Below are 16,694 nucleotides of genomic sequence, written 5' to 3'. Positions count from 1 at the left end.
GACAGAGCACCACTGCCAAGAAACCGCCTGAAAGAAGAACCCCACTCCACATCCAGAACCAGTCCTCAAACACACAAGTAACCTTAATGGCAAGTAACAAACACTTCCCAGGCAAACGTTTTAAAGTAGTACAAGGCAAAATTCACTGACTCCCAGAGTACCACAACAGGCATTCTTCGGACACCAGATTGTTGCAATGAATTGGGTCCTTGGTCATTGGCTGTCACAGCCAATTTGTGTGGTTCACATTTTGAGTCTTGATTGCAAAATGTAAAAGCCTGTTCCACTGAAAAAAAGAAGTTTAAACAAGAAATTCTTGTTTTTTGTGCGATAATTCAGTATAATTTTTCAGAAGTAGAAAAAGTCCTTTGTGCATTGCAATGCAAGCATTCCAGAAGCGGAGGAATCAGTCGTCAAACAGCCAATGTCATGAAGTGAGAGAGCCTCACTCTTCTGTTTGGTGGAAACCCTCACTCTGTAATTTTGAAAGAATTAGTAACAATAGGTTGTGCAGACAGCTGCGCTGTCAATCCAGACCTAAAATGAGGATAGCCCTTGGAGACCCACACCCATCAGGAGAACTGCACCTCAGAAACAGACTGCCAGAAACAGCTTTGTCTGAGGTAACAACCCCACTGAAAACATCAAACCCTGGAATAATACTCTGGTGGACCCTGATGCGTACGGAGAGGTGCTCTCAGGCCCTGTATCTGCGTCCAACGACAGATCCCAGCAAACAGAGTGGTCCCACCCACACGGAAACACTCCCTTGTTACCCCCTGACTCAAAAAAAGCCACTCTCAACCCAATTGATGCCACCAATAACCACTCCATTGCAGGTCTCCCTTAAGACAACATCATATTAAAGACCCAAGCCCATATAGAAAGTCAACCACAGCAACCAATCCTTCATCGACTTTTAACAAAAAACAAAGCTTTATATTCGCTGTCTCCCACCTGACATTTCCTCTGCTTCAATAGAAATGTATGGGGTCAATGCATTCCCCCAATTATGTCACCATCTCCCACTTTCCACTTCTTTGATGTTGGCATTTTTAGTCATAGGATCTTGGCTAAGTAATGACATCCCCCCCCCCCAGCATCCACAACACCCCCACGGTCCTGGACATTAGCGTAAAACTAAACACTCTCCTTCTTACCACCACACACTGTGAGAGGATGTATGAACACACCATGGGTTACCACCTACGGGGAGGGAACCAGACTACAAGTCTAAGGCTCTTAGCTGGGACCGCCACTTAACCCGTGAAGAGGATCCGGGAGGGTCGGAGACTTTTAATGCTGCTTCTCTGTCACTTATGCTTCCCAGAAACACTTTGGGGAAGATTTACAATAACTGGCGCATCCCTGCACATTAGCAGAGATGCACCAGTTATTTTGCGTCACAGCAGAAACCCCTTGCACCACCATGGATGCGCCGCACTTGCAATGCGGCGCACCATGGCGCAAGAATAGACAGATGCGTGATGCATCTGTGCCGTAAAGGTGACGCAGTGCTGGAGTTGTGTCGCAAGGACGCCGCATCTGCAACACTGCTCGGGGGTGCCCTATACTTGCTGTACTGCGTCACTCCTTACGGCTGCTAAAAGCAGGCGTAAGGTTTTGACGCGACGGGGACGTAAAAGTGACTCAGTAAAATCTTGTAGATTTCACTGCGTCACTTTTACGGGGCCTCCTTGCGACGGAACGCCCACCCTGCATACATTATACTGACGCAGGTATAATGTAGCGCAGGGCTTTACAACGTGCGCATCTTAACTAGATGCGTCACGTTGTAAATATGTTGCATAGTAGCGCATTTTTTACGCCACCGCTGCGTCACAAAAGTGACGCAACGGCGGCGTAAAAGTGCAGCAAGGGGCTTGTAAATCTGCCCCTCTGCATCTTCTGACTAGGGGTATGTGGAATGTTACATCCACTCCACTTCAGTAACTGCCCATTACTCTTGTAGGGCAAAAGTACAGAAATTACACGATACGCCAGCTTGAGTAATTAACAGTAATTTGGGCCAAAAATCCTTCCAGTGGAGCACAAGAACAGGGATCTCCGAGAGAGTGAGCGGCTGCCAGCTACTGCTGATCGCGTCCTGTTGAAGTTAGTGCTGTTTTGTGTACTTGGGCCCATTTTTGACACAAGGGTGCATTTTGCTCCTAGTAAGTAGCACTGAATACTGGATTATCCTTCTCGCATAATTGTGCATAATTGTGAGTCATTTTGCAGTAATTACAAGTAATTACCCAAGGGAGAATTACGCCAGTTACGCCCACCCCTAGTGTAATGCCCCACTTTTTTATTACTCCACTCTCGCCGAATGCACTGGAAGGCTGGTGCATGAATGTGGAACACCGAAGCGGTCATAGGGTGAGCGCGTGCTCTGTGCCTTCGGTGGGCGATAGCGGCATTAGTCTACCGAATGTTTGTGGTTACCGTCCCTGATTGGTCAGTGCTTTACCCAATCATGTTGGTTCTTCACATAACTGGGGCATGCATGCCCAAAAAAGCTGAATGCAAGACATTCTACTGCAGGTGGTGGTTCTAGCCTACACTTTACATATGTCCAGCTTCCTCTCTGTATACAAGATGTTCACATTTCAAGCTATGTGGAAAGATTTCCTAATTAACAAGAATATGGTTTAATTAAAGAGAAACACAGGACAGACTTCAATATTAGTTTGTTTTTGCTTCTGCTTTGAGTAACAAAAGCATCAGTTAAAGTGTAGCACCTCACCCCCTGCAGGGGGGGCACATCCATATCCCACGGCTCATTACCCTCCCACTACAAAATATTAAAATAAGGTTCTTTTTTCTGAACAGCTCGTAAGACAGATTTTTTTCCCGCCCCAGCACTGACATATTTTCCTACATTTCAAAGAGCTTCTTTAATTATCTTGCCTGCCCCCGCGAACCTACACTCGTCTCGTTGCTGCCTGAACCGAATCTGCCAGACTGAAAACTAATTACTAGACGAAAAGACTTCCTCATTTAACATTGACTGAGCATCACTGAATGTTAGTTCAACAAGCCTAGGTTTCTTACTAGGTTAACTTAAAATACATTTTAATTTACAAGTTCCCATCTCCACGGCTTTAAGTTTTTTTATCTAAAAAATATACAAATAGATTAATCTGTTTCACCTATTCATTACATTTTCCTGAGCAGGATAGTTTTGCAAAACCTGTTAAAACTTAACATGCACAAAAAAGCCTATTTTGCAGCTCCCTTAGAGCTACAGGAAGGGGCAAAACTTTGGGCGCGTGCGGTATCTCAGCTTCGTAAAATGCCCACCATTTTCAATTTCAATTTTACACCTTCAAACCTAGGACATAAACACAGAGTGTCATCGTTCAGAGTGTGTGGGGGTGGAGGCGTCTCATGTGAATTATAAATGGGGAACCTTAGGGCTCAACCCTCAAAATAATGAGGAAATCTACTAATCATTAAGATTTACACACTCAATTAATTTATGGACATTTTCACATTTGTCTGGATTGACAACACCTCTGGCATGCATGCGGAAACTTCCACAAATCCTAACATTCCAGGTAGACTCCAGTCCCCCACATTTACGTCTGTGGTTGCCCCAGCATGGGTGGAAGCCAGTATGTACAGACTGGTGAAATGCATACATCTGTTGCATCAGTGAGGGCCCCTAAGTGCCAGAATATATTTATAAGGGAAGGTCAGTGGGGTAAAAAAATCATTGGGATGGCATTGGCATCAGATGTCCCTTGGAACTCATGGAAGGTCAGAAAGTGACATTAAATGACCTCTGGCCGCCCTTGACCACTGAGACCCTGAGGCTGTTGCACGTTCGAAAACATTGATTGATAAGAGACATTATCGCCTAGGGCCCCATTCAAAGAACTAACTTATGACAAAATCCTAAACTTACTACCATTTACTCATTTTGGTATTCACAGAAGGCACTTACTAATTTTTGTATTCACAGAAGGTACTTACTCATCAATGAGTAAGTGCCTTCGGTGAATACAAAAATGAGTAAGTGCCTTCAGTGAATACAAAAATGAGTAAGTGCCTTCAGTGAATATAAAAATGAGTAAGTACCTTCAGTGAATCCAAAAATGAGTAAGTGCCTTCAGTGAATACAAAAATGAGTAAGTGCTTTCTATGAATAGAAAAATGAGTAAGTGTTTTCTGTGAATACAAAAAAGAGTAAGTGCCTTCAGTGAGTACAAAAATGAGTAAAGTGCTTTCTGTGAATGCAAAAATGAGTAAGTGCCTTCTGTGAATACCAAAATGAGTAAGTGCCCTCTGTGAATACCAAAATAGTAGTAAGTTTAGGATTTTGTCTTAAGTTTGTTCTGTGAATCGGGCCCATAGAGTCTAAACTAAGCAACAGCTAAAGCCATACATACATTTTAAAGATTAGTGGTAAGAGGGGTTGTACCACATGAGGTGTTGTTGCATGTAGGCCCCTAGCAGTAGCATTCCTGACAAAGAGACCGCCGTCAAGCACTGTGCAATGGCTTGAGTCCAGTATATCCAATTGACCCTAATTTCAGATCAATTTTAGGGAAATTCTTCTCAAGAAATCATGAACGCCCATCTATGTTGCCCATGGTGGCCAGAGTCTCGTGCGGAAGGTAGTACAGAACAGGAAAGATTTGAAACCTTTTCTGTCCTTCCCATGATCTAGGCCAAGTCTGCGGTGGAGTGGAAGAAAGTTTCAAAGGGATAAACTTTGGAAGTGTTGAGATCTGTCCTTATATTGTTGGTTTCCTGGTTCGCAATTATCAGGATTATGGACACCTTTTTTAAGTGTTTGGTGAATGGTAGCTGCTGGAAGTTGCTGAAAAGGTTATAAGGTGATGGGGCCTGAAACAGCTTGGTGGGTCACATCAAACATTTTGAATCTTATGCCTTTCATGATCAGTGGCCAGTGTAAGGACTGAAATGCTGCATAGAATGCTTTAGGATAACAGTGACACAGTAGTGGTGTTGTGTACCCACCCCAGTTCCTACAACAGAATTGCAAGCATTGCAGAGAAAATTCTATGTGAGTTACTTGGGTGAACACAACATATCCATGAATGTTTTGAGGCAGAGGAGAGGGGGGATCCCAGCAGCAGCCTTAGAGGTTAGACATTTGGTTTGTGGTGATGTTCCTCTTACAGGAGGGAGGAAAGACAAGCTAAGGTCAAACATAACCCCCATACGCTGAACCTCATTTGTTTAGGTGGGGTTGTGAGAAAGAAGCATAGAACAAGAGTGTACCTGAGGTTACTGGACACAGGTCGAGGGGGGCTTCTCTTTTTACAGCGTTTAGGCATAGACGTCATTCCTTCATCCACCTCTAAAGCCTCATAAATGTAAAAGAAATTGTATAAAAATGAGTGACCGCAGGGGCACTGCGTACCCTTGTGGTCAAGGGTGTAATTTTCACTTGTTTTGGGTCAGGAGAGGAGGTAAACACATTTTTTAGAACAGTGAGGTTTATAGCCATGGATTTAATGACATGACGTAGCAGTAGACTGTGCCGTACGAGGTCAAAGGGCAGCTGAGAGGTCAAGCCGGTCATGGAACATGAACAACACTGTCCAACTAAAGAGGTTGGTTTTGGTCCCGTGGCCAACAGGGACTTTTGACTGACAATCCGGCAGGAGGCTGTTCTATTCAAGATAAAAGTACATTTGTTCAGTGGCCGTGGTTTTGAGGGCATGACCAGCACAAGGGAGGTCAGGGATAGTCTGGGTTGGTATTGAGCTTTTTCAGCAGAGGGGTCATGCCAGCATGCTTATGTGTGACATGTAGGCCAATGCATGTTCAAGACCTGTTAACCAGTAGCATGAGGAAGCAGCTAATGGAAGGGACCCTCAGCTTGACTACCCTAGAGTGGTACATCTGGTTGCCGGGAGATGTATTTTTAGACGGTTTGGCACCTTTTCAATGTCTTGGTCAGTTGTAGGTCAGACTTCGGAAACAGTGACCCGAACCAGATTGGAACTGGGGGTACCACAAAGTACAAAAAAACGGTAGAGGAATGTTTTTAATCTTGACACTGAAGAACTGCAGCAAATTGGTGCAGACTTGTTGCATGAGGGACTTCTCTGAAAACTGCTTGTGGCGCAGGTCACAGAATGTGTTGTAATATTCATTTGTAGGATTTTTTGTAGTTTTACATACTTTTGATATGTCTTTTGACCTGGGCTTTCTTGTCCCTGTAGAGGAGAGACCTGTACAGTGCATAGTGAATACACAAGATGTTATATCAGAAGTGGAGAAGTTTGGACTTTCTTCTTCTCCCTTTGAGTGATCTGATGCGGCTTTTCATTAGACGGAGCTCGTCGTTGAACCTTTGTTGGTTTACACTTTCTTAGCCATGAACATTGAATATCTAATGGAGCCAAAGAAGTCAATAGAGTTATCCACCCCTTTTTCCATGCGATACACCTTCTTGTTGATGAGCAGACAAAAAGGAAGCAAAACCTAGAACAATCTGGATGAAAGACTACATCGGGGGCCGTATTACAGAAAGTTCTCAGGAGGTGCGATGGGCATGTGCTCCCGCTTTGAGCACCCTCCGGGAACCTTGATATTGCAGAAGGGGACGCATTTGCTTGTGTGGCTGCTTCTGTTATACAGATAGTGCTGGTGCGCATGTAGCGTTAGTGCTGTTTGAAGAGGACGTTCCCTCATTTGCATGGGGGCGTGGCCCCATTTATATGAGGGAATCTCTTTACCTCTGCACTCACGCTGCTTGATTAACACAGGAGCAAAGGCAAAGCAGCTGTCAGGCATGATAGACAACTGTGATAACAAAGGACAATGTAGAGCTGATGGTAAAAAATTTTTTTATATATCTTTTTATTAAACAGTCTCGACAGAGAGGTACAGTACCACAAAGGTCAATAAAGAGGGTACAGCGAGATCAATTATACATACAAATACAATAGGACATTGCATTGGAAATCACAGGGAGGGGGTTCTTTATTGTCCAGGGCACGGGGAGGAGTACAAATGTTGCCACTGTATGCATTCCAGGGGGCCCACATCTTAGACCATTTTCAGGGGCAGCCTCGGTCAGTATATACAGTCTTTTCTCTTAGCATACACCAATCAAGGTCTTTTTCCCAATCAGCAATCGTAGGTGCATGTGAGTCCCCCCAAAGCTACGCACGGTTCCTCTTGGCAATCATACAGCTGAATGTGACCCACTGTATAGCATGTTTGTTAAAGTCGGTCGGTTCCCAGATATTAAGAAGGCATCTGGCTTGATCTCAACCTCCAGTGTTTCGCTGATGACTGTGTGTAATTTACGCCAATATTCCTGGATTGGTTCACAATGCCATATGATGTGCATGATTGTGCCTATTTGAGTGCATCCCCGTCTACAAGACCCGTCCATCAGCCCACCCATGTGTAACATTTGTGGACCTGTTACATAGCTTTTATGCAGGATCTTTAGCTGCACTAGCCGAAGCCGCGCCTGGATAGCAACTGCTTTCGGGGAGGAGACCGCCATTTGCCAACCTTTATTGTCCAGCTCGATGCCATCTCCAGTCCACTTTTCACGTAGTGATAGTAGGGGATCATCCATATTATTAATACGTTTTAGATAGGTTAGAGAGATAGCCTTTTCAGGTAAGTGACCATCTAGTCGTCTATCCTCCAGTGGGGAGCTATCTGGTGGGGAGCAGTCTGCGGGCAACACTGACTGTAGTGCGTGTCGGACTTGTAGGTATCGGAATAGCTCTGTATCCGCTAGAGGATATTGATTTTGGAGAGTGCTGAAAGGCTGTATGCCCCCTGTACCCCATAGGTCCCTAACGTAGGAGATGCCGATTAAGTCCAATTTGTCGAAACCTTTGGAGTTTCCCAAGACTCCTAGTGTTTTCGAGCCCCACAAGGGTGTGGCAAGGGTCAACCTATTATGCCATCCGAGCGATTTGGTTGCAGTATGCCATATTCTAACTGTGTGGTTTGTATGTCCAGTAAGTGGGTATCTGTCTGGTTTGGAATATAATGCATGGGTGTAGGCCCTGTTCGGAAGGACCCACCCGGGGTCGTCAAGGCAGCCGTACGTGCCGTGGTTTATTGCTGTGAGATGTGCAGCCCAGTAGTATTTTTTGATGTCAGGTAGTCCGATTCCACCATCATACCAGCTGAGTGTGAGTTTTGATAAAGCAATACGCAGGCTCCCTTCCCACAGAAGGTCCCGTTGAAGCCCTTCTATTTCTTTAAAGTACGAGTTCGGGACAGGATCAGCCGAGTTTTGCAGGGCGTAGAGTAAACGGGGCAGGGATGTTATTTTACAAAGGGCCGCCTTGCCCAATAGAGAGAGTGGGAGTGACCTCCAATTCACAATGTCACTTTTGAGTCTCTGCAGGGGAGGGGGGGGGATAAGGTTACGGGCGTATCTGACCGAGGGGTCGAGAGCAATGAATATGCCTAGGTATTTGAAGCCTTCTGAAACTACTGGTATGGGTATGGAGGAGGGCCCCCACAAAGGACTTATAGGAGAGATTTTTGCCAGTTGATACGGAATCCAGAATATCTGCCAAAAACGTCTAGGTTGTTGAATACGACAATCAGGGATCTCTTGGGGGATGTGAGATAAAGAAGGATATCATCCTCGTATAAAGATATACGGTCTTCCCAGTCTGTCGACCATCGCATCCCTCGGATCATTACATCCTTACGGATCCATTCTGCAAGGGGTTCGAGGGCCAGGGCAAATAGTAGAGGAGAGAGGGGACACCCCTGGCGGGTTCCTCTGCTAAGGGTGAAGATCTCTGATTTTTTATTGTTCACAACTACTTGTGCCATGGGCGCGCTATATAGCAAGCGTACCCATCGACTGAAAACCGGTCCACATCCCCATTTTGCAAGTACGGCAAAAAGATACGGCCATTCAAGTGTATTAAATGCCATAGTGGCATCCAGGGAAACTATGACTGCGTCTTCACGTATGGTCGATGCCCTTCCTAGTACCCCATGCACTCTGCGCAAATTTAGAGCAGTGATTCTCCTTGGCATAAACCCTGATTGGTCAGGATGTACTAAGTACCCAATTACCTTTATTAATCTATTGGCAAGCTCTTTAGCAAGGATTTTGGGTTCTGCGTTCTGCAATGAAATGGGGCGGTAGGAGGCGCCGTCTGTTTTGGGTTTTCCGTCTTTGTGAATTGTAACAATGGTCGTGATTCTCTGGTCGCGGGGCAGTGATCCCTGTTCAAGGCTGTCGTTATACATGGATTGCAAGTATGGGGCTAATTTATCAGGGCGGAGCTTGTACACTTCAATTGGGATACCGTTCGGGCCAAGGGCCTTACCCGGTTGCAGTGCTCGTATCGCAAATGCTATTTCGTCAGTGGTGAGGGGACTATCCATAAATGTTCAGTCGGCGTCCCAGAGGGTAGGGAGGGAGATATCTTTGATAAGGTCTGAAGAGTCTGCTTCTGTGTATGATGCCCCGAGCAATAAACTGAGTGAAAGTGGGCTGCAAACTGATTGACTATATCTTGGGGGTCCGGATGGTTCATTTTTTGATAATCAATTGTATTTCTTTTTTGCAATAACACAAAAAAAACATGGAGCTCCATCATTAATAGTCAATCATTCAATGCTTTGCAGATTAAATACAGAAATGAGTCCAGGAGGCCTGTAGAACCAAAACCATAATATTGCCACCATTTACCCCAAATCTTCTGGGCGCATGCCCTTGCAGTATCAATAGGTTTGTCTAGTTTCACTCACCAGTCCATGCCTGCATGTCATTCATACAGAGTCGGTAGAGCTGTGGATTGCCACTTGCAGCTGATATCTCTTTTGGACACAAATCCTGATCATGCCAATCAAGTAATGGTCTCCGCGACTATCCCCCACTCTGTCAAAGAACTCCACGTATGGCCTCTGTGGGCAAGAGGTCTATTGAGTGGACCAGGACTTCGGTCAGGATCTCCATGACCAAACCCCAGTATGTCGCAATTGTGGGACATTGTCAAATCATATGGCAGATGATGTCACATTAGGACATGAACAGCGGAGACAAATAGGGTGTAGGCTATGCCTGTGTGCCGTAGTCATTGCGGGGTGAAGTATGTCACATCCAAGTAGTTCAACTTGATGAACCTACATTTTGAAGATATCCTAATTTTCCGATAGTCCTTGTGGGCCAGTGTCCAGTCTAGACCATCAGGGGCCCAACCATTCCTCCCACTTGTTATTCAGAGAGGGGGAGCTATTGGGGGCAGTCAGGACTTATGCGCTGTATATGTGGGATATGCCTCCTTTCTCTAATTTGCCCATAAAAAGTTTAGCTTCAAGTGGCTTTTGATCAGGAAGTCCTTCTAGTTGAGCCCTGTATGCTCTCAGGGTGTGACGAAGTTGTAGATGTTTATTGAACTGGGTCTTGGAGAGGGCCAATTGATTTTGCAACTCCTGATGTGAGCGAGCGTTATTCCCTTGCCAGATGTCACCCAGCTTTGTAATGCCTGTTCTATCCCATCTGGGAAAGGCAGTTGTGCCGGGTGTGAAAGTTGCCTCCCCTGCATTAAGGGGGTTTGCTGTGTCAGGGTTTTGTCCCATCCCATCACCCGTAGTGCTGCACGCCAGCAAATACATACCACTCAAGAGACTTTGGGGAGTCATTGTAGAACGGGCTATCATATAATATTCCCATTACCTTGTCCAAGCAGTGGAGAGAGAGTTTTGCCTTGTATGTCGGATCGTCCCAGCCCCATCAGCCAGCTGATAACTAATAATTGCGCCACCCTTTAATAGAGTTGGAGGTCTGCAATTCCTCTCCCGCCATCATACACCGATTGCCTGCATTTCTCAAAAGCTATGCGGGGTGGGCAATTGGACCACAGGAAGAAGCCCACCTCACCAGAGAGGTCCTGGAACTAGCTAGTCGGAATACATAGAAGGAAATTCTGAAAAACGTCTAGGTAACCAGGTAAAATCATCATTCAGAAAAGGGTGACCCTGTCCAGCACGTGGAGTGGCAACAATGTAAATCTGACTTCACAGCCATCATGAGGGGGTCATGTTGAAACTGCAGGGGAGACCAGGGTCATAACAGATGTGCATCCCTGGGTAAATAAATCTTGTTCGTTGGATGGGAACGGGATGTGCCATGTGGTGGTTTGAAGGCCCAACCCTCCAAAAATGAGCAAATCTTCACATTAGGTAGAGTCGCACCTACAATTTTTGGAGATTTTCACATTTGTCAGGATTAACAACAATCCTACAGCGAACATCCATAAACGTACACAAATCCTATCTTTGGAGTAGACTCCTATCCCCACATTTACTTCTGGGTCCCCTCCTGTTAGAGAGGCCATCATAGATGTACTCTGGTTGACCCAAAGACCAGAGGCCTCCGTGTACAGATCCAGTACTTCAATACTCTGTGGACCTGACAGGTGCGAGTGTGAAAGGAAGCGAAGCATGTCGTCCACGTAAAGTGCTATTTTAACATCATTACCTCCCTAACCCTGACATCCATGTATCTGGGTGTCACAGCACATCAGCCGAGCCAGGGCTTCAATAGCCAGAACGAAGAGGAGTGGAGAAAGTGGGCACCCCTGTCTGGTTCCCCTATGAACAGGGAGGGCGTCTGATGGTTCGGCATTAATCATCGTCCGCACCTGCAGTCCAATATATCTCCTATTCTAGGTAGGACCTGAGTCACGAAGACCAATCCACTGAGTCAAAGGCTTTTTCAAAGTTGAGAAGGCGAAGGGGCCTATATTGAATCCACTTGGGGCCTGGCTTACAGTTCACTGATAGTAGAAAGTCCTTTGATATGATATGTACCTCCGAGTTAGCACTGTCTCAAGAAATTGTAACATTTTAGATTACCCCAGGTGTAAATCAGGCCCTCAGAGCATAGATGGTACACCTTATATTGCCATTAACTATGACTGTTGCTCTTTTCTGAAAATCCCTCTGTTGAAAAGTCACAAAAGAAGCAAAACACTGAATAAAGACATCCTAAGATACAAAAAGAGGGCGCGAGAGATAATAAAGAGTTGCAGCACTTTCTTGGAGGAATGGGAGTGTTGCTATGGGAACTAGACTGCTTCGTATTTCATTGCTCCAATTTCAGGACCAGCAAATCAATATTTCGTTTTGGTGCCAAAAGTGTGAACTACTTTAATAATTCAATTGCTTCTTTGTGGGGGAATCTGTGCTTATGACGCCATTATCGCGATGTACAAGTTGAGGCTGCTGTAAAAAGCTATTATTTCTCCTTTTCTTTGTTTCTCTCTTGTTTCTTCTTTCACCTTTGGCCACAGTAGAAATAGAAAACAGACTGCTGTGACAGAATTTCTATCTTCCTTTCTTTATCCTTTTTCCTTTTTTTAAAATTGCCTTTTTGCTGTCCTCAACTTCATGTTTCTGTTGGAATGATCAGACATTTTCATTATCGAATCCAGTCTTTCACAATTTCAGCTGGATAACATACCCCCGTGACTGTTGCACTCAAATTGTACAATTAGGTGGATGTTGCCGTGAGAAGTAAGCCAAAAAAGCTGTAACTTATTTGTTTCAGCTGTGCGTGGTAGAGTGGATGCATTTATAAACTAGGATAAGAACAACAAATGAAGCAACCTGGCGCCATCTTTTTCTTGTCACAATTATGTGGCATTATGTGGTAGTACATGCAGTGGTTGTCCTAGCAAATGTACTGCACCCATAAAGCACTGACTGGCTCAAGGTTCTTCCACGCTCTATGGGGGTACAAAGTCATATGGTTGGCGTGGGCAGTGAAACTAATGAGCATTGGTAGCAGCAGGGAAATGCAAATGAGCTATTATCCGCAGGTAAGGACTTGTGTTCAGGTGCGCCCTCATACTCCGCTGCCAGGCCTCTGCTTCTTTAAGTAGGTCACTCGCAGGATGTCTGTAAATTATTTTTATAATGCATGAGGGACTGTTCTACATCTCAAAACTACTACGAACATCACACTTTTTGATACAGTCAATATATTATGGTAATTATGAATTCTAAACATAAAGCATTTTTGCATTGCAGCACCGCCAGCAGAGGCAGGGTAAATGTATTTGCCAGTCTCAAGTGTGAGCTGGATCCTAGCCAAGACTAATTGATTTTCTTCCTGCACACCAAGCTGGTACAACCCCAAGATGGACCTCCAGAGGTCTTGAGACCGTGCAGCGTTTGTTTTATAGCTCCCAGTAGCTTTTTTTCACTGTCACTTGGGCGCTATATATATATATATATATATATTAACTTTTTACTATAAACTGAAGACCACTTAACTTCACAACTTCGGTGGTTGAGTATTTCTTGTTCTTTAATTTAAATATATTTCTTTAAGATTCATGGAAAGAAACATACATTAATGTGCTATGCTTATTTCTGTCTATCTAGAATGAAGATTCCCTTGCAATTCAAACATTATTTCACAGTGAATTTGAAATCAGGACTTTAATGAGGGCTAACCTCCCATCCAGATGTTACTTCACTTGGTCGGATACCAAGGGAGGCTTCTTTACAGTCCTGGTAGAATGAAAGTGTTTTTAATATATTCCTGCTTTTTATTTTTATCACAAAGAAACAAATTCAGAGCTGTGATGTGATATCCGGCCTTCATATAATCCAGTTTCGGTTTCCAAACTGAAGCATAGACTGTACCTCTGTGTGTTAATTATTGTATTGTATTGTAATTACATTTATATAGCACTTGTGCTGTGGTCAGATCTACTGGTGCAAACTAAACTACACACTGGTGTTCAGTGCTTACCACTCTGCCAAATGATTTAAGAACCTCTTGGCTAATTGCATAATGGCAAACATCAAGCCAAGGCAGGGACATGTTGCACTGGCAACCTCTATGCTTGACTTGGTCAGCTGCCTTAAAAACCTATCACATTTATTCTTTATCAAAAAGTTATTTGGAATCTTCAATGCTCAAACTGTGGGCCTCATTTTGATGTTGGACAGACCACCACTGACAGGCCGTTGGTGGCTTTCAGCCCGACAGACCACCACATTTTAACGCTTGCTGTCGGCCACAGAGGTTGGGGAAAAGACCGCTGCCTCCGACAGGATCAAAGATCCCGTTGGGGTGGCGGTCGGAATACTATCTCTGCCCAGGCACCACCATAGGGATTAGGATGTCCCTTTCCAGCGTCCTTTTCATGGCGGTCTGACCGCCATGAAAAGGAAGATGGAAGCTGACTTTGGGGGGCCCCAAGCATGTCCCCCATGGGCCACTGCTAAGTGTGCCAGGCATCACATGGTGCCTGCCACACGGTGCATGGATGTGTATAAAGTGCTTTTTTCTACTGTGGCTTGTACTGTGGCCCTTTTCCTGGGCCACAGCCCACATCGCAGTAGAAAAAAGCCCTTTCAGACCGCCATGATGGTGGTCTCATCGTAATAGGGCACGTGGGACCGCCGACTCATTGCCAGATGGTCTCCTGCCCAATGCGATGGCAGTTGGAGGTCCGACCAACCACCATCGTAATTAAGTCCTATGTTTGAATGATATGTTTTTAATGTTCACTTAGCACTTAAAATTTCCAACAGCCTTTGGGTCTTGTGCTATCTCTTTAACATTATACCGACTGACTTTGCCAATGCTTGTTTTTCTAAGTAGAAGTAGAAATACATATTCACTTAAACCCATTTAGAGGTGTCTGAAATCAAACACATTGTGAACAAAAATATAAGCATTTACATTAAACTGAAATCATATACACATTGTCTATTTATATTCTGGTTTAAACCTTGGCTTGATACACAAACAACTTTGCAGTTTAGGTGTCACAGTATCTATGTATGTCTCAGTTACCAAATCTACCCAATTTAGTACGCAGGTTTTATAGTTGCATATCTGTTTGTGGTACTTGTTATCATGGGTGTGTTGAATGTTTCCGTGTCAACACTCCCCCAAATGCAGTATAGTGTAGTCTACAGCCGCTGCAGATTTGATCCCATTAAACACAGGACACATGGAACATATATATGATGTGATATCACAAGGTTGTTCAAGACATTGGATTGCTCCATCTGTGTCTGAATCTGAGCGTCCATAAGGGACGGAGCCTTCGCTTTTCATCGGACCTTTTCCACTTTACCTTGGTAATTCCACGCAAGAATACAGACTGAAGCTTTAGCGATCTGTGTCATTTTCTTTCAGATGCAGGTTCGTTGTTGCAGCAGATTGCATGAATTGCTTTCCTGTATTGGTTGCTGGAACTCTCTGTCAGTTCAAGGCCGGGTTACAGATTCCCCAGTGACCATCTCTTAAGTTGTGCTCGAAGTCCTATGAATCTATCATCTAACTGCCCTGTAATCTGGAACTAACACAGCTAGGGTAGATTTTCATTGGCCCGTCCCTTTGCAGCATTTGCACTTTCTATCTTTCCACTTGGTAGGATTGCACCGCATGATGCAATTCAGATGTGTATCCCTGTTCCTTCAAGCTGCTTCTTCTGGGCAACATGGGTCTGTAGAACACGAACCATCTTGCATCCCCGCCCAACTCTCCATCTGTTTTAAGATCTTGTAGCATTGGTCACACTTCGCTTCATCCATTCTACCTGCTTGGTACACTGCGACATTCCTTCTGCCTTCTGATCTTTGCAATCATGGCCATTCCCATCTCATGGGCTTTCCCCAATCCAGGATCATCAGCTTTATGCCTGCCTCAGATTCTCTTCTCCTTTCGACATGATTGTTGCACTCAACGCCAAGAGATGATCAAGTCGATATTTTGCATTAAGTGCTGCTCTTCAAGTTCTTCCCATCTTGATACCTTTTCCTGCCATACACTCTTGGCATTTTTCTTCTTGCTTTCTGTCTCACCCTACATCACAAGCAGTGTTTCATCTTTTCCTGTGAACTCCAACCTCTAACTTTGGAGCATTCTCTTCTGCTGATTCTTTGTTCACAATGGAGGAATTGAATCCTTTGCTTTCTCTTCATGTTCAAAATCTCCATGAACATTTGGTCTTTACTCATCGTCTTCTGAACCCCATGTTGTTTATCCCCTGACCGCTCTCATAGTATGGTACCAACTTTGAGCACATACGTGGGTGGTACTATGCCCTGGGAAATTGTGGAATGGTGGGAATTGAAACCATAGCAGTCATGTTATAACTGCTCATAATAGCTTATTATTAGCAACCATAACATACTTTTAGCATTACATGTAATTCATGTGCTTGCTGTGGGGACTGCAGAAGATGTAGATTAGATTTTTATATATATATATTTATATTTAGTGCATGAATTATGTTTTATTTTCTTTGTTCTTTTTGCAGAGAATGGCAAAATTATCCAGCAAGTCTACTCTGTGTCAGGTACAGTATGACACTCTTTGTTAATCTGGAGATGGGAGTGTGCAATTTAGAGGTGTGCAATATTATAACATCAATTTAATTTGGCAAAATTCGTTTTTTTTATCAAATTGCATAATTTTACATGCATTTCAATTAGCACCTCTGGTGGAATTCTCCCAATTTTGCATGGAAATTCTCCTGCAAAAAGCCAATTTGCATGATTTCTTTTGAGCTAAATAAGTAAACAAGCTCTAAAGAATGATTAACTATTGTTTCTGGAAAAGAATATGCAAAAGGTAGAAGTGCAGGGTTTTTTCTCCCCAAATAAAAATAAAAAACTGCAACTTTTAGAAATTTGCAAAGTTTTACACATAATTTCATGAAATTTCTTAAAGC

General features: G+C 44.1%; 1 protein-coding gene across 2 annotated transcripts in view; it reads left to right on the top strand.

Moving 5' to 3' along the window:
• The window catches only part of KCNH8 (potassium voltage-gated channel subfamily H member 8), a 960,407-nt gene that overhangs the window by 836,858 nt on the left and 106,855 nt on the right, over positions 1-16,694 (top strand). The window contains exon 12 of one of the 2 annotated variants that reach the window (XM_086942171.1): positions 16,281-16,319. The exons of the other annotated variant lie outside the window; for it this stretch is intronic. Coding sequence (XP_086798297.1) covers positions 16,281-16,319 — 39 coding nt within the window. The remainder of the gene's footprint in view (positions 1-16,280; positions 16,320-16,694) is intronic. 2 annotated transcript variants of the gene reach the window in all.

Source organism: Lissotriton vulgaris, chromosome 10 (assembly GCF_964263255.1).
Source record: "Lissotriton vulgaris chromosome 10, aLisVul1.2, whole genome shotgun sequence".
Classification (NCBI taxonomy): domain Eukaryota; kingdom Metazoa; phylum Chordata; class Amphibia; order Caudata; family Salamandridae; genus Lissotriton; species Lissotriton vulgaris.
Note: the sequence above shows the minus strand (reverse complement) of the source record. Positions and strands in the feature narration are given on the sequence as shown.